The sequence below is a fragment of the Fusarium odoratissimum genome (genome assembly GCF_000260195.1).
Source record: "Fusarium odoratissimum NRRL 54006 unplaced genomic scaffold supercont1.47, whole genome shotgun sequence".
In the NCBI taxonomy this organism is placed as follows: domain Eukaryota; kingdom Fungi; phylum Ascomycota; class Sordariomycetes; order Hypocreales; family Nectriaceae; genus Fusarium; species Fusarium odoratissimum.
In genome coordinates this window covers 6,455-23,536 of record NW_022158727.1, presented here as the reverse complement: position 1 = coordinate 23,536, position 17,082 = coordinate 6,455, and the positions used below count along the sequence as shown (strand labels likewise).

Genomic DNA, 17,082 nt, shown 5'->3' with positions numbered 1-17,082 from the left:
CCTTCTGCTTGTGCTTCTGAAGCAGGCAGTGATCACGTATACTCGGTTTGCTCCTCCCCGTCATACAGTATGGCAACTGAATAATATAGTGTAGCTACCATCTTAGACCTTCATGCCATCCCCATTAGCAAGACGTGCGGCGCAGATACCGTGGCGAGCAGTCATACCCTCGTCAGCAGCCTTCGCAGCGCAAATTCCATGCTTGGCATTAATGCCATCTTCAGCAGTGCGGGCAGCGCAAATGCCGTGGTGAGCCTTGAAACCGTCTTCAATAGACTTGGCAGCACAGATACCGTGGTAGGCCTTCATACCTTCTGCAGCTTTTGCAGCGCAGATGCCATGACGAGCAGTCATTCCTTCGTCAGCGGCTTTGGCGGCGCAAATACCGTGGCGAGCGTTGATACCATCCTCGGAAGCTTTAACAGCACAGATGCCGTGGCGTGCCGTGAAACCATGGTCGGCCTTTGCTGCGCAGATACCATGACGAGCTGTCATACCGTCATCAGCCGCTTTGGCGGCACAGATGCCGTGACGAGAGGTAACTCCGTCAGCACTGGCCTTTGCAGCGCAAATACCATGCTGAGCCTTCAAACCATCCTCAGCAGATTTGGCAGCACAGATACCATGACGAGAGTTAACACCATCACTGGCCTTTGCTGCGCAAATACCGTGACGGGCCTCGAAGCCGTTCTCAGCTTTAGCTGCACAGATACCGTGTAGTGCTTTGACGCCGTCGTTCATCTTGGCTGCGCAGATACCATGGCGAGCGGTGACCCCATCATCGGCAGCCTTTGCGGCACAGATCCCATGTCGAGCCTCGACTCCACTCTCCGCTTTGGCCGCACAGATTCCATGGCGAGCTGTGACACCATCATCGACACCCATTGCAGCGCAGATGCCATGGTGAGCAACAACGTCCTCGCCCTCCTTCTTGCTGAAAGTCCAGGCGGCTTGGAATGCGTCAAAACCCTGTGGACCAATAACCTTGGAGCCGATAAGACCTGTAGAAGGAATGACGATGCTGCTGCGGCCATATGTCACCTCCATGGTCTCGTTATCAGGGTCGCCGGCCTCATACAGGCTAACGCCCAGAACCTCATCGAGGCCTGTCTCTTGCAGCACGCCGATAAGCTCTTTGACAAAGGCCGCTGGGAAGACGGGCCGGTCGACGTTTGAGAGATCACGCTGTGGCACGAACTTGAACTCCGTGGGCTTAAGTTCGCCATCGAAGACGCGCCAGGTGTGAGGGAGGACTGAGCCGCCCGTCACGACTTCGTCATCACCTACAACCCAGGGTGATGAGACTGGGCCAAGCTCGATGATCTTCTCGTTGGGGGCAACGTCGTAGTGTCGGTGGAGAAGACCAACGCCGAATACTTTGTCGACGCCGTGCTTCATGAAGACGTCTCTGATGCAGGACTTCATGTGATCCAGGCCATTGAGTTCCTGGAGTCGCTGGGCGGCCACGTCGACGTCAGTCATGGCATCAACGGCGCGGTGGTCGTATGACGCGGGAGTGTAAGTCTGGACTGCTGCAGCTGCCATGTTGTAAATGAGAATTGAGAAATTGTAGTGTGTCTTGTTCAAGAAGAGAGAAGCTTGAGAGATTGAATGTTGTTTGAGTTGTTAAGATGTTTGGTCCTTTCTATCGTCTTTATAGTTGCGTCCATACTGCCTCTTGACTCAACCATGTAGGTGCCCTCGTGTTGGATAGTTCAGGAGATGAAGATCATTTCTGGACATGGTGATACAGGCTGGATGCTGCACAGTCATCTTACTCACTCACGCAGCTGCTGTAATCAGGGTTCGTGTTTTGGACCGACGGGATAGCATTTGGAAAAACCATGTGTAGTTCGGTCGTTGAAACAGGCCGTGACTAAGATGACTACAGCGCTGAGATGGAGAGAAAATCATTGCTAAATCTGGGGTCAATCATTTCCAGATTTGGGCATGTTATCTTGGCGGGGAGGCGGGTTGCCACAAGGATCTGCGTGATAGGTAACCGAGGTTACATTCTGCGCCAAAGTGTAATGCTTCCCCGTATTCCAGAGCGGCTAGTCCATTTCCTCGTGACAGCCTGGACGTCCAAGTCCGTGAAGCGATGATGCTGGTCTCCCCGACTGTGCAAACGGAGTCGCTCAATTATTCACGCTGTCGCGCCGAGCATGTCAATCCGTTCAAGCCCCGTTGGCTCAGTGGTAAAGCGTATCACTAGTAATAGACACGACATGATAAGATCACTGGTTCGATTCCAGTACGGGGCAAATGGCATTGTTTTTGCTGAGGCGAGCTAGGAACGACTGGATTGTTTTTTTTATGTATTGGCTTGACATATCTTCCTAGGATATCTATTTATTGTAGCTCCAGAAATCCACCATTTAATCAATGGTGTAAAATACACGTTTAGCAGCCTCGCGAGGATAAAGACCAAAGTCGACGCTACGCTTCGGTTGGGCAAGACTCTGTAGACATGCCAGTAAGAAGCAGGACCGCAGTAAGGGCATAGAGAACCGAAGCAACAAAGAACGGCAGGCTCACAGCCATACCCCCAATATCTAAGCCGACTGAGAACGACAGTCCGAGGAGTGGCGAGGCGCCAATGGTTGAGATACCCTCGAACACGGCGATTGCAGTGAACAAGAGTGACAGATGATCTGGATGTACCATGGTTGTCAGGAGAGATCGCAAGGCGGATGAAAAGCCATTGCCAAGCGTGTATCCAAAGAAGGCTATTGATCAGTTAGTTCCCAGAATGTGACTGATCTCGCTGACTCTCTACATACCAATTATAAACGCCGGAACAGCAGTGGCGAGGCCCATGCAGAGTGAACCAACAACAAGGAAGAGAATTGACACTCGAGTAAGTGCGAGATTTGCAGCAGAAGATGTCTTCATTCTGTTGATGAGCCAAACATTGACTTGCGGTAGGACCACAGCAAAGAGCAGAATCTGGCCTGCGGCTTGGATCGAGAGCAAGAACGCCGTCTAAAACACAGTATTAGTGATCGCAGGAGAGGAAAAGGGAGACATTTGCTAGCTTCCTAGTCATGAAGAATACGCACCTTGGCCAGCGGCCATCCAAATCTCACAGACATGTATTGCAAGATCAGTTCTAGCATGGGTCGAGCCATCTTTGCAACAACCAGCGCTAGGAGGCCGACTAGGAGACTCTTATGACTGCCTAAAGTATGAACACCTTGTCGGATGTTGTCCGAAAGATGTGATAGAGTCCGTAGAATCTTAACCTTTGACGAATTTTGATTAGTTGTTTCGTCATTGGCTGATTGGTTCTCGTCTCCCTCCGTGCCCTCTACGTCGCTTGGGACGTTGTCAGAAGACCTTGTGTTGGGTATAAAGCCCAAAACCACGAATGCTAGAGCTTCAAGTGGGACGGCTGTGAGGAAAGCAAAATGCGGTCCTAATGCCTTCATGAGAACTGCACCGAGTGGTGGCGCAATTAGCTCAGTTATGAGAAGGACAACCTGTACCCAGAAAAAAGCCCGTGTCCTATGAGATGGAGGTCAGTGACTAGTTCAGAGAAACCAAAGAATGCTGTTCTTTGAGCACAAGAGAGGGTTGTGTACATACCGTGATGCTTCCGGAATAGCAGCCGCAATGATGGCCATGATCATGGGACTGATGACGGTAGAGCCGCCTCCCAGCACCAAGAAAGCCGGTGCAGCATAGACAGCACGGATAGAAAATATTTGATGAAAGTAAAGTACAGTAAAAGCCCAAATGTCTCTCAGAACAAAGCCCAGCAGACTAAGGCCCGTGACCAAGCGACGGCCCTTACTATCGGCCAGGACGCCATAAGGAATAGCTAGTATGAGACCTGGGATACCCTCAATCATGCCGAGAATACCTCTCATCTTAGCAAGAGCGCTTTGAATCTCATGAACCTTGCAAAGATGCTCGGGAACGGAGCCATCGTGGCCGATGACGCTTGGGTCAGTGATGGCGTAGTAGTCGCGGCATAGACCAAGCTCAAGCATGCGCAGCTTTGGCACTTCACTTAGGAAGTTGGGGACGTCGACGAGCAGGATGAAAAGACTGCAGACATACAGAGCTGACCACTGGGAAAGGTGACGCCGCCATCCCGCCCGCCACTCATCGGCCCTGTTCTTTTTAGGAGGGCTTCTGTTTGGAGCGTCGCAATTGAGGTTGGGCTGTAGGAGCGGTGTCGATTCGGTGACACCGTGCTGAACGTTCTCCATGGCGCAGACCGGCTACAGAAATGTTCTCTCATACAGACGATGTCGACTGCAATTGAAGCACGACAGATGCTGGCTCTGCGGGGAGAATAGTGTTTGTTCAGTGTTAGCTAGGCTGGTTATTGGTAGGCAAACAACAGCTGAACGTGTTTCGCAAGGATGGGGCCAACATTAGGCGACGAGCCGAAGCCGCAGCTTGTAATGAATGTGACGTAGTATTCTCGTATCCAGCTGCAATGCAATGCAAAAGCACAGTAATCTGAGTCAAAGCAAAACAAAACGCAGTTGTACAGTATTGTGTTGGTCGTCCTTGATTTTCACGGCGGGAAGGGAGAAGAGGTTGGCGATCCCTACTACTACAAGGAGGCTAGGGACTTTTGGCAGGATTTGGTGGCGTGTTTGCGGTGCCTTATCTGTCGCAGCAGGGAAGTGCAGTACAGTATGATACAGTGCAGTGCTGGGGCGAGCGGGGAAAACAGGGCACGGTAGGCAAGTATTCAACCAACATGCAGATCCCCATTCAGCTGTGCCGCACAATGCATGCAGTGTCAGTAGATAAAGAAAGCACCCGTGATAAACCCCGACTTCCAGGGCGAGAATCCTTTTTTACTTTCCCCGCAGACCTGGAGTATCAGTATCAGTTCAGTGGTCGTCACCACTGACACGAATGTACCATGTCATCTGTCGGCCCTTGTCTTAACGATGACTCGCTGGGGCCTGCTGTGCGCGGTTGTAGAGGCAACTTTGACTTCACTGTTGCCTTTGAAGATGTCGTCTTTGTCATTGTACCAGCTATTGCTTTCATCTGCCTTGGATTTCTCCGGATATCAAAACTTTGCCGTTGCCATCGCCCAATAGTCGGCCCCTCGGCATTTCAGTGGACGAAGCTGGTATGTATCTCCACTCTGGTCAATGCATCATCGTGTGTGAGTACATGTCACTAACAGAGGCTTTCTTCATCGTGGTGTAGGCTCTTGCAATAGGCTTGACTGTCTTGCAGCTTGTCCTCATCATTCTTGGACGGAACTCTTCCCAGTTCGCTTCAGGACGTTCTTTAGCTGCTGCCTCCCTTGCTTTCATCGCAGCCCTGCTTCTTATCCCACTGTCATGGATTGAGCATTCAAGAGCCCCGCGACCTTCAACGGCCATCGCTGCCTACCTTTCCGTCACGTTATTATTTGATGTTGCTCGGACACGGACAGCATGGCTTCTCATTCCATCGGGGCTCAACCCTAACTATGCATATTTATTAACAGCAGCCACTGCCCTCAAAGCTATCATGGTTTTCTTGGAATCACGGCAGAAAGAGAAATGGCTTGAGTGGGATATTAAGCAGCATAGCCCTGAGGAGACGAGTGGCATTTGGAATCTTGGCGTCTTCTTCTGGCTGAACACGTTGTTCATGAAGGGCTATCGTGTCATCCTGACGCTAGAGAGCCTGTATCCCCTCGACAAAGCACTTGAAGCTGAGACACACCACCATCTTGTTGAGAGAGTTCGCAATAATCCCTACAAGGGTCGGAAGTATGGTCTGGCACGTTTACTGCTGCGGATTCTAGCCCTCCAGTTATTACCACCAATCTTTCCCCGTGCAGCGCTCCTCGCTGCTAGCATATGCCAACCGTTTCTCATCCACGCCCTCTTGCACTACCTACAGAGCGAAGACCAAGACCAGAATCATGGATATGGACTCATTGGTGCGACAGCTCTAACATACGGGACCATTGCATTCTCAACAGCATTATACTGGTACTTCCAAGAGCGTTTCGTCATCATGGTGCGTGGCATTCTAGTGCTCGCCGTGTACGAGAAGACTACAGAGCTTAGAATGCCCGCGGATGGTGATTCTGGCGCCCTCACATTAATGAGCACCGACGTGGAGCGCATCACAAGAGGTGTTCTTGACCTCCATGAATACTGGGCCAACACTATCCAGATTGCTCTGTCTTGCTGGCTCCTCCAACGAGAGCTTGGCGCTGCATTTGCTGCCTCCCTTGGTGTAGTCGCCGTCTCAACGCTCACGGCGTTTGGGATAGGTAAGCTTCTTGGACCACGTCAAAAAGAATGGATGGAAGCAATCGAAACGAGAGTTGGTGTCACTGCGGCTGCTATTGCGCAGATGAAGCTCGTCAAGATGTCTGGCATGACAAAGCCAATTCAATCTTACGTACAGAGACTGCGAGTGAGAGAGATTGAGATTGGTGGGCGTTGGCGTATGCTCCTCGCTGCAGCAGCCACTGTCTCTCAGGTTCCCATGACCTTATCTCCCGTTATCACTTTTGCGGTGGCCACCAAGACGCTCAACACGACCTCGATATTCGTCTCCATTTCCTACCTTACCCTTCTCGCATCGCCTCTAATGATACTGTTTCAGAAAATTCCACAGTTTCTTGGGGCGCTAACTTGTCTTCAACGGGTCCAGGCGTATCTAGAGCGCGACCCAAGGTTTGAGTATCGCCATCTTGAAAATGGCATGGTGTCAGCCGCATCTGTGACTTCGTCTTCTCCTTCTGTAGCTGGCATGAGCGGTATGAGATTTGAGATGAAGACTTTAGAGAAGAAAGGAGCTCCTCACGTCGTGATCAAGAACGGCAGCTTTGGGTGGCACGAGAACGTTGCTGTTCTCAAGCATGTCAACATAACCATTCCATCATCACGTCTCACTGCTGTCGTTGGTCCTGTTGCAAGTGGGAAATCCACCTTATGCAAAGCCATTCTCGGCGAAGTCCCCTTTTCGACAGGCTCCACGGTTGTCTTCCGTTCCAGAGTCGTTGGCTACTGTGATCAACAGCCGTTCTTAACAAATACCACCATCCGTAACAACATCATTGGTCACAATCACTTTGACGACAAGCGATATACTTACATTATAAACGCTACTATGCTCGACCAAGACCTTACGAATCTCCCCCAGGGCGATAGCACAATGATCGGAAGTAGTGGCATCGCCTTGAGCGGCGGACAGCGGCAACGAGTGGCGATTGCGAGGGCGCTATACCTTATAGACGCCGAACTCCTGATCTTTGATGATGTACTCAGTGGTCTAGATGCCAGAACAACGGATCATGTTTTCCGGCATGTCTTTGGACGAGATGGTCTGCTTCGTCGTCGTGGTGCCACTGTTATTCTGTGCACACATAACCTTCGGCACTTTCAAGCTGCGGACCATGCCATCAGAATCAGCAGCACTGGAGATGTATTTGGAGAGAAGCCCACGGGTGAAGATGCCCGTCCAAATTCTGATCTAGGCTTCGATTCAGAGCCAGCTTCGACTGAAGCACTTGGAAGCACAGAAGAGCCAGCACGCTCCCTCTCATCACCAACTGTAGCCATGACTGCAGAAGAAGCAGAGGCACGAAAATTGGGTGACACGAGCGTCTTTGGCTATTACATACGCACAATTGGCCTAATTCCCATTATCGCCTTCGTTTTCGCTTGTGTATGCAACGGCTTCCTCAACAACTTCCCACGCATATGGCTCACATTCTGGGCTGACGATGCGGCCCGGCCACAAAGAGGCTTGGTACAAATGCACACTCAGGCCTACTACATCGGTATATACGCAATGCTTCAAATACTTGCTTTAGTATCATTCATGGCTGCGGTAGTTCTGGTTCTAGGACCCTTCATTCGCCTTAGTGGCTCGGTACTGCACCAGAGGGCGTTGGAAACCGTCATCAACGCACCGTTGCAACTCTTGACAACATCAGACACTGGCACTATTACCAACTACTTCTCCCAAGATATAACTATCATTGATAACGAGCTTCCTATGGCTGTGGCTAATGTGGTGCTGGATATTTTTGGTGTCATCGGCATGGGAGTACTTATTGCGTCGTCATCACCTTGGCTAGGACTTTCTTATCCGGCCATGATACTTATCTTATGGTTGATACAACGGTTTTACCTCCGAACGTCTCGACAGCTTCGGCTATTGGACCTCGAGGCCAAGAGTCCATTATACACCCATTTTCTCGACACTTCAAGAGGCATCGCCACCATTCGTGCGTTAGGCTGGATGGGAGAGAACATCAAACACAATCACCGACTGCTGAACCAGTCCCAGAGGCCGATGTATCTACTTTCAATGGTCCAGCGCTGGCTGTATCTGACTTTAAACGTGGTCGTTGCTGTCACAGCAACAGCTCTCGTAGGTTTAATAACCCAGCTTCGGTCTAGTTCAAGTCTTTCTGGTGCATCGCTAGTCACTTTGATGACGTTGAGTCAGTCCTTGAGTGACATTGTGCGATTCTATGCTGCGCTAGAGACTTCTATTGGAGCCGTAGCTCGGCTCCGGAATTTTACTACCAAGACTGGGACAGAACGTGTTTCGTATGATGATGGGGAACGTGATGAACGGTGGCCATCTAAGGGAAATGTTGAGGTTCGGGGAATTTGGGCGACGTATAAGTAAGTTTCTTGCTCAAGCTTTCTGGAGACGGAACCGGAAACGGTGACTTACAATTTGCCTTTAGTGGAGATGCTGAGGAATATGCGCTGCAAGGAATTGATGTCTCGATCCGAGCGGGCGAAAGGATAGCTTTGTGCGGTCGTACAGGAAGGTTTGTCTCAACATCACACAGATTTTGGAAAGCCATTTTGGCTAACTGAAGCGATGGTAGCGGAAAATCTTCTTTTATTCTCCTTCTTCTCGCTCTTCTGGAGCCCCTACAACAGGATGATGCCGAGTACACATTGTCCATTGACGGTGTTCCTCTCTCATCCATAAGTCCACAGACAATACGGGAAAGACTAATAAAAGTTCCCCAAGACCCAGTGTTCTTGCCCATAGGCAGCACTTTTATGGAGAATCTAGATCCACTGGGCTTAGCCACCATAGAGCAGTGTCGCGAAGTGCTGCAAGCAATGGACCTCTGGAACATGGTGGAGGCCCAGGGTGGACTTGGCGGTGTTCTATCAGAATCCTCACTGAGTCAAGGCCAGAGGCAGGTCTTCAACATTGCACGAGCAGTGCTCAAGAGGAAGACGATGGGTAGTTCTGTACTCCTCTTGGATGAGTTCACCAGCTCGGTTGACGCTGATACCGAGCGGGACATGCTTGCGATAATTGACAGGGAGTTTGCGGGCTGTACTATCGTTATGGTAGCGCACCGGCTGCATATTGTGTCTGAATTTTGCGACAGAGTGCTTGTTCTGGATCGCGGAAGGATTGTAGAGGATGGTGACCCTCGGACACTGGCAAGGGTTGATGAAACGTGGTTTGCGAGTTTGTTGGCAGCTGTGGGATAGAATTCAAATTCAAGACCAGTCACTAAAAAAGACCATAAGCCCCGTTGTTGTTTTGTCAGTAGGATGAGCGAGTGTGTCGTGGTGGCATTTCGTTCCGCGGATTATGGGACTGAAGCTGAAGTCAACACCATGGACCTGAATTGAGAAGGTGGTGATGTTTCCCGTGGAGTGTTTGTCCATAGGTACGCGTCGTCAATTTCCCTGGCCTTGCTCCTAGCCCTTTCCTTTTACCGGTACATGATTGATCGAATGCCATTAACTATACGCCATACCCAGGTAGGCAGGTAGGTTTTGCTTGTCAGGTCCATCTGCCGGCGCTATGACCCAGCTAGTCCTTGCTAGTCAAAAGTTGGTCCCAGGAACCTATTGGAGATGCCATAACCAGCTAATTCCACTGATGTGAGCTTGAAAATGAGGATTGAAAAGACTTTGAGTGGGTGGAGGTTAGTCTCAGTAGTCTCGACAGCCTACTTCAGACGAGGAAAGCTGCGCCAAGATAGGCATGGTCAGGCCAGACTGTACAGTTCCTAACATGAGTAGTATCACGTCCCTATCAGCTGTGTTAATAGCGCAAAGTTTAACCTTATACAATGCCATACCTTGATAGCTATTGGAACAATGCCGGTGCTAGACGACACGTGCATCTGGGAAAGGACTCAATTCAGTATGCCATAGCTAACGGACTAACCTATTACTCAGACAAGGCCTCATTGCCTCCACTCCGAAGCAGAAGACTTCATTTATCACGGGTTGTTAAAGAGGATACGAGCCAGGTAGATGGTCACTGAAAACCAGATTATGGATCTTCGGCATCTTGCCGGCAAGAACGGCATGCGATTCTGCTCCCAAAGAGTCCGGGATGTGATCAACTCGAGACCCCCTCGCCTACTGCGGTGAGAATAAATCTCAGGGAACCGTTATAATAAACAGTGGCGGCGGTCGGCGCTTGTCAGAAAGCGCTTCATTGCAAGATAACCAAGTTACTCCGCAAAGAGAAGGCCCTAGGCCAAGACTTTACAGCGACGCATGTAAGTGGCCTTTACTATTAAATTAGTAAATATGACCTCTCACAGCTAGGTAGATATTCAATCCTACTGCTTCGCTACATAACTCTATAGTCATTCAGAGGATCGTGAATAGTAGCTAAATACGAGAGTAGCTGCATATACGGCTACCGATCTACCCGCCTGCTCGGCACAGTCTCCGATAGGGACCCGTGGGAGACGGCCTGCATCGTATCCCGGCAATACAAGGACCACCTAAGGATGCCGACGACCTTTCAGTCAGTATAGAAGAGAAAATTTAGTGTTACAATAGTGAGCTCGATGCAAGTTATATATAAACCCCAGTCTCATTCACTCTCAACGACCAAGCAAGCAGCAAGCTACTTTACATCAACTTCATTGTTCTCTGACCATCTTTATTATACAAAGCAAGCCTGTTTATCCTAGCTCTGCTGGCCGCTCGTGGGCCCATTACGGCCCTGACCATCTTGGTGAGCACAGCAACCTTCAGTGCCGGTGCCTTCTTCGTCGCTCTTCGCAACACCGCTCTCGATTGCCCTCGCCACTCTGCTACTAACGCCGCCTATGGTGTTGATATCCTGACTGATCTCGTCACCTTCATCGCCGCTGCTGGTGCCACTGCTGGAGCTACCTTTATCGGACTGACCAGTCCCACTCCCCGTAATTCCCCCGTTTTCCGTGTCGACGATGTTGATGTTGATTGGTATGAAAACGCAAACTCGCATCGACATGGGCTCAACAGAACTATTGACAATCCCGCCATTGTTGAGTGGCAGTTCAACCACACCTCACCTATCCAGAAGTACATCACATATGAGAAGGATGGTTATTTGCATAAGCGTCTTGATACTGGAGTCGACATTCCGGATTCGAGTGGAAAGAGAGCTTTATGCCGCGCCTACTACGATACGCGCTTCTGGTCTGACGACCTGCGCACTTGGGAGTACCGTACGACGCCGATGCTTCCGTTTGTAAGTACACAAAACTACCTCCCGCCTATCGAAATTGAGGCAGCTCACAACAAAAAGGAGCCGACATTGGCGAAGATCTTTTCTACCAGTTTGTAAATCGGGAGTGGAAGGCAGGATGTGTATGGTTCAGGGAAAACAAGGCAGCCACTGGTGGTATCTACGAGGCTTCTTTCGAGCTGGGTGCATCTTGTAGCCAAGAGAAGCCTGCCTATCTCAACTGTGGCAAAGCTACATATAACGTTGAGGTTGCCGGCTTTAACTTCTAGTTAAGGGATGGCCAGCATCGAAGATTGCTTCTGCCACAGCATAATCAATTATGGGAGACCAACAAGAACGGGACCGACGGCGCTCCACTGCGACACTTCAGGACTAATATATCATTCTTTATCCAAATTATCAAGTAGATAGAACACACTCACTAGCAATTTTATATACTGTTGCTTATCAGAATAGTTCACGCAGTTAATCGCAGTATCTATAAAGGATTCAGCCAGGGGAGGAGAGCAGATGTTGAATTTCTTTGTAAGTACGAGTTTAATACTGCCTGAGTCAGGCGACTGACGTTGTAATTCCGAATACGAAGGGCAATGATGTCAAGGTCAAGTGCGACGTGGCATCTAAGTTTAGGCAACTGGATTCTTCAAGTGGCATTAAACCTTGAGTGATTATCGATATTGTTTATCAACTTCAGTATACGAGGTAAGCTGCGCAGTAAGCACTAGCTGTGATGTCTATAAACATGAAATAACAGTCTTAAAAGATCTCAAGGATATGTGGCAACTCGTGGCTCAACATCTAATTATACATAATTTAATTTTTTATGTTCTTTAATATACTATTTTATAGTCCTCCTATATACATCCAAGATAAACAAGTTGACAGGGAAAAGTCAAGGCCAACGGTCAGATCAAGTCATCATCGAAAACGAAGAGCCCTTCTTTGCTCAGCCTTTGTAAAAACCCTCTCATACTATGCCTCGGCAACCATTCCTCCAACATTCATACGTCTCGACTTCGGTTCCTCAAAGGGGCCTCATCAGGTGCCTTTAAATAGACACGCTTCCAATCTTCTGGTTTTTGTCGTTGAAGATATGGAGGGCTTTTGCAACAACAAGATTGCCCAGTTCAATACCAGCAGTGCTTACAACGCTCACAGCAGTACCGCTAGCATCCAGACCTAGGTCAATGACACCAGATACTACTTTAGTGCTGAAGTCAAAAATTGCATTCTGTGCGGTCTTGAAAGGATTTGCGCCATTCTCGAAGTGTGTAGCGACAATGGGGCCATTGGTCTTGACGTTGGTGAGTTTATCAAAGAAGGCGTTGATACCCTCATGGTTGCCTGGGAGCTGATTGATCACGTAGTCGATGACGATGATGCCCAGGACTCTGCCAGCTCCATTCACAACGTGGATCTTGAAAAATGAGTCGATGGCTCTCTTAGATATGCCTGAAGCTGCTTCGTCACTCAAGTCACGAGGAATGATCGCAACTTCGTTTGTCTCAGCGTTGGCGTTTTCATGATCCCCGGGTACGCCCAGGGCAGGAAGGGGGTTGATGACATCGTCGTTGGATGGAGAAATGTCGGAGGATGGTACAGGCGAGGCTGTAACGCCTGCAATGGTAGCGAGGCCGAGAAGGATGGGACCAAGAGAGAACTTCATGGTGAGAAGGATGTTAGAGGTAGACGGTGGAGAGTTAAAGAGAGAAATAAAGATCTATTGAATAACTTGTGAATGTGATGAGGAGATAGAGAATGGAAAGGAACGAGTTGTTAGCCTATTTATATGCAAACACAGTCGAGATCACGGTGCTATTCCTTACCATGTCACTGAATACTCAGTAAAGCTTCATCTTTGAAGGAAGGACTGGCAAGCAGGCATGCAATTGCGCCATTGTAGGGGTAAGATGAAGGACAGACTGGAATACGAGAATTCTAGTCCTATATTCATCTGAAACACCAGCTAAGATAGTAGGTTGAGTAATAAACTATTAGAGGTAAATGTCAAACCTAAATTCTAAACCTTACTAGTACTAGCACCTTTCTCGGCCTTACCATAGATACAGTTCAAGAGCCAGATCTAGTTCGGCAATCACGGCACAGATGCATTTAAAGTTCCAATAGCTGTAAGCCAAACATCGCCTTATTGCTTAAAATGACATAGTCAAGCCGTATTGACCACGCCAGCTCCGGTCAACCTTCCCAAAACATAGTAGTTTACTTCGTCGTATAGACAAAAGGCCTGTCAAGGATATATCCTTAGTTGTCAGTTCTCGTATCTCGTGGCGAGGCTCGGCAGATGCAACCCTGTCACAACATGCACAGCTGTATATAATTGGCTACAAGCTATATATGTCTTTCTCACTACGATGAGGTATCTATCTTTTAACACATCTGCCGAACTATGGCAATCACGACTGTTCGTCTGACACATTTGCCGAGTAATCTAAGTTCCATTGTTAACCCTCAGCCACACGTTTCAACTGTAAATAACACATCTAGCTCACAATTCAGACGTAATTATCTGGCGCACCTATCATAAGCTGAAGCTTGCTGAAGCCGACAGCGCGAATCAAGGATGAATATGCAACAACGTGCCCGATCTACGAGGGAAGTTGAAGTAATGCGTGCGACGTAGATATTATCTAACAGCTGTCGGGTTTATTAACTCAAATTGACAGTCCCAGAGACGCCCAGGGTCGAGAGTGCTTGGTATATCTCCACCCGTGACTGTGTTTGTTTTCTGAGTTATTTGACAACTCATTGCTTAGCCTTTTGCTTTAGTTTCTTTCCTCCTGGCTTCTTTCCTCCTGGTTCCTTTTTCTCTGTCTAAAGTCTCCTTATACCAGCAATTGTAGCTATAGATGTCATACTGTTGTCAAGAGCCTCATACTGTTGATTATCAGAACTCAAGCATTTGACGCCCATATTTGCCTGTCTCACTGGGATATTTGTCGATTTCACTTTCAGCAAGCTGTTTACCAAGTCAGGCTTTATTTACGTGCCTAACTTATACCCATACCTCTCTTGGCCGCTGGCTTCAACTTTCACAGCTACTTTGCTCAACAAGGATCCGGAGTTGAGTACGGTCGGGGCATCGGTGTAGCACATGGGAGTTATCGGTTGGGTATAAATGTACCGAGAGACGTGGCGTCAGTAGAGAGTGGAGAACCGAATTCGATGATTATCTCCTTTTACACTGATAGTGCAACTGCGGCCGGGTCAGCCAGAAGGTAGGGTGCCATAGGAGCCATGACTTCTTTAGATGCAAAGAAGCGGCTTGGCTTGATTTACGCGGCCGAAGCCATGTTGGTATGACAATGTCTGTGAAATAGCTATTGCTGCTTTCGTAAGGAATATCTCTAGAGTTGTTGGCGGAGGAATGATGATCTCTTTCCAATCATGTGCTGGGTTACTCTGGCTGTCGTCATTCCAGTTGTTTCATTGACCAGCATAGCTTTGATCATTGCTGATAGAATACATATTCATGCATTGCTTAGGGCTTTGTGTATCACGGCACATCTGCCCGCCACAAGCGGCATAGCCGTGCTCGTGCCCTGTTGGAAGAAGGATAGATCGTTTGGCGATGTGTTGTCCGGTGGAGTTCAGAGACAATCGAATGGCTTTTCTGCTCCATCTCCAATCTCTGTAGCCTGCCTAAACTTGGCAGAGTAGATACAATGTTCAGGAGCAACGAGGTTTCGCTTGTAGCGGCTGTTGCTGCCTGTATCCAAACTATCTTTAGTTGGTCCCACGCTGCTGAAGAACCCAATATGGTTTGTATTTCTTCCAGGCTGTCCCATGGTATATCGGCTGACGGGTGCTTGACTCGGATTATAGTCGGGGGGCCGGGAGGGTTCACAAGAACAAACAGTGATGCAGCTTTTGCAGGACGCCTGACTTCCGATTTGTCCTCCAAGCGTTGCATGGTGACTATTTTTTTCCGACGATGAATAGAATGGTGAGGTCACAATTTTCCAGGCTGCCTAATAAAATGATATGATATAAGACCAGGAGATGACATTTAAAAACTAAGGAGCCATGCAAGGTAGCATGAACATGGCAAGCACAAACGGCATAGCCACGAAACGTCAGGCCAGTCACTCGTTAAGATTCCCGTATTGCGTGGCTACTGCAGCTAAGTACCACCCTTGGCAGGCTGCATCGAATCTGGTAGATTCCCAGAATGGCGTGTTGCCATGGCAAACGAAACAGTTCGAGAGCCTGTCGAGAAGTCCAGCGATGAGACCAGTGCCTAACGTGGACTGAAGCATTAGGCTCGAGCCATCGATAAGGGAATGCCCGGCGTTAGGAGCAGTGAGTAAGGAAAGCACGTTATCTCCAAACATGAGTCGAACTCGTTTTTCTGCTTCAAACGGCGACAGCCACATTTGAGCTGATGACTTCATCGTAGTAGGGTTTGAGACGTAGCCCTGATTGAAGTGATGACCAGATGCATCAGGCAAGGAGTTGGTAGTTGAGACTTTAGCTGGTCGGACGGAATCCCGTAGGCGCCATCTCCGCTGCTCCAATTGCAGTGCAGACTCTCTACCATGGGCTTGGAATTCATGCCATTCGGCCAATCGCCAGTAAAGGCGACCTGCAAATGTGATCGTGTTGTCAGCTACAAAGGGTTGTGAGCCTGCGACAATCTTGTTGCAGTCAATACAGTGGAAAGGGTCCAAAGGCCTCGGGATCTCCAAGTTCGGCATGAGTTTCATCATACGCTCTCTGGCCTCGCGGCGCCGTGTTGCAGATGTGTCGGAATATGTCTGTCGCGTCTCTGGTAAGTTACTCTGGACAACTCCTAAAACTGGTACAATAGCTGAGCTGCTGGGTACTGAATCAATTTTTCGGGGTTCCCCATGGCTCAGTGATGCTGTCTGCTGAGGAGGTGTGGATTCTGGCGACTTTGCCTCACTAGCAGAAATCAGCTGGGCGGCCACTGCTGCTTGCCGAATCTTTCCCTGGAGCTCTGGGCGGTCGTCCTGCCTAACCTCAGTGAAGATGTCGGCGATAGCCGCCTTCATTGCAGCCATCTGAGCCTTCAGGTCATGCATCCCGCGGCGTTGTCTCTTTCGAAACTCGCTCTGTGCCAGGCGGTTTCGATCGCGCCGCCGCTAAGTCTTGATGATCAGCCATAGCGCGCTTGAAAATGGTGCCTGAAGTTGATTCTGGCGGAACTGCCGGGCAAACGCAGAAACATGATGAGCTGACCATACCTGTAATTCCACTGCGGCATCCTCCATTTCGCAGGCAAAGAGTCCTTGCTGCAAACTCTGGTTAAGTGGGTAATTCATGAGTAGCAGGAGAATTCTAGGGTTAGCGGGGTTGCTCTTTATCAAAGATTATGTCGTTTTACGTGATATTTGCGGCTGAGACACGTGGCTGAGAGCTTATATCAGCACACAGAACCCAGTTTTACGTGATACTACGTAATACTTAAGCTCGGGCCTCTTCTTGCGCGGGCGGACTTTGCTAGTGAATGCACTTAGTCAATCAGTTAGCTAACCCGGGGACTCATACCCGCATAACCGGCTGTGCGTTTAGTATTATGTGTTTTTCGCATAACCGGTTATGCAGATAAGGCTGAATGTCTGACTTTGGATTAAATGCATAACT

At 49.1% G+C, this 17,082-nt stretch overlaps 6 protein-coding genes and 1 non-coding gene across 7 annotated transcripts; 3 read left to right on the top strand and 4 right to left on the bottom strand.

The window, feature by feature from the left end:
* Positions 1–102: 102 nt before the first annotated feature.
* Positions 103–1,850, bottom strand: FOIG_15051 (uncharacterized protein; the record flags this gene model as incomplete). The annotated part of the gene is made up of 2 exons (XM_031216373.1): positions 652–1,850; positions 103–558 (listed from the first exon to the last, which is right to left on the bottom strand). The coding sequence occupies exons 1-2, from the start codon at positions 1,543–1,545 to the stop codon at positions 103–105; spliced, it is 1,350 nt and encodes a 449-aa protein (XP_031053817.1). The 5' UTR covers positions 1,546–1,850.
* A 331-nt stretch (positions 1,851–2,181) lies between these two features.
* FOIG_15050 lies at positions 2,182–2,264 on the top strand. Its single transcript has one exon. It is a non-coding gene; the product is annotated as a tRNA-Thr (tRNA).
* A 29-nt stretch (positions 2,265–2,293) lies between these two features.
* FOIG_15049 (uncharacterized protein) lies at positions 2,294–4,217 on the bottom strand (the record flags this gene model as incomplete). Its single annotated transcript, XM_031216372.1, has 4 exons — positions 2,294–2,729; positions 2,784–2,985; positions 3,063–3,507; positions 3,589–4,217. The coding sequence occupies 4 exons, from the start codon at positions 4,215–4,217 to the stop codon at positions 2,440–2,442; spliced, it is 1,566 nt and encodes a 521-aa protein (XP_031053816.1). The 3' UTR covers positions 2,294–2,439.
* Positions 4,218–4,814: 597 nt separating this feature from the next.
* On the top strand, positions 4,815–9,522 carry FOIG_15048 (uncharacterized protein). The gene is made up of 4 exons (XM_031216371.1): positions 4,815–5,104; positions 5,185–8,624; positions 8,690–8,776; positions 8,837–9,522. The coding sequence occupies exons 1-4, from the start codon at positions 4,889–4,891 to the stop codon at positions 9,462–9,464; spliced, it is 4,371 nt and encodes a 1,456-aa protein (XP_031053815.1). The 5' UTR covers positions 4,815–4,888; the 3' UTR covers positions 9,465–9,522.
* Positions 9,523–10,729: 1,207 nt separating this feature from the next.
* FOIG_15047 (uncharacterized protein) lies at positions 10,730–11,726 on the top strand (the record flags this gene model as incomplete). The annotated part of the gene is made up of 3 exons (XM_031216370.1): positions 10,730–10,746; positions 10,902–11,437; positions 11,518–11,726. 3 exons carry the CDS (start codon positions 10,730–10,732, stop codon positions 11,724–11,726), a joined length of 762 nt encoding a protein of 253 aa, XP_031053814.1.
* A 779-nt stretch (positions 11,727–12,505) lies between these two features.
* On the bottom strand, positions 12,506–13,233 carry FOIG_15046 (uncharacterized protein; the record flags this gene model as incomplete). The annotated part of the gene is made up of 1 exon (XM_031216369.1): positions 12,506–13,233. Exon 1 carries the CDS (start codon positions 13,121–13,123, stop codon positions 12,506–12,508), a length of 618 nt encoding a protein of 205 aa, XP_031053813.1. The 5' UTR covers positions 13,124–13,233.
* Positions 13,234–15,560: 2,327 nt separating this feature from the next.
* FOIG_15045 (uncharacterized protein) lies at positions 15,561–16,520 on the bottom strand (the record flags this gene model as incomplete). The annotated part of the gene is made up of 1 exon (XM_031216368.1): positions 15,561–16,520. The coding sequence occupies one exon, from the start codon at positions 16,518–16,520 to the stop codon at positions 15,561–15,563; it is 960 nt and encodes a 319-aa protein (XP_031053812.1).
* Positions 16,521–17,082: the final 562 nt, after the last annotated feature.

What these genes read in the sequence shown, in the direction of transcription:
- FOIG_15048 (XM_031216371.1), top strand. Translation starts at nt 4,889, where the DNA reads ATGTCATCTGTCGGCCCTTGTCTTAACGATGACTCGCTGGGGCCTGCT. An exon ending in CATTTCAGTGGACGAAGCTG is followed by an intron (nt 5,105 to 5,184) that starts GTATGTATCTCC and finishes ATCGTGGTGTAG; the next exon opens with GCTCTTGCAATAGGCTTGAC. An exon ending in TTGTGCGGTCGTACAGGAAG is followed by an intron (nt 8,777 to 8,836) that starts GTTTGTCTCAAC and finishes AAGCGATGGTAG; the next exon opens with CGGAAAATCTTCTTTTATTC.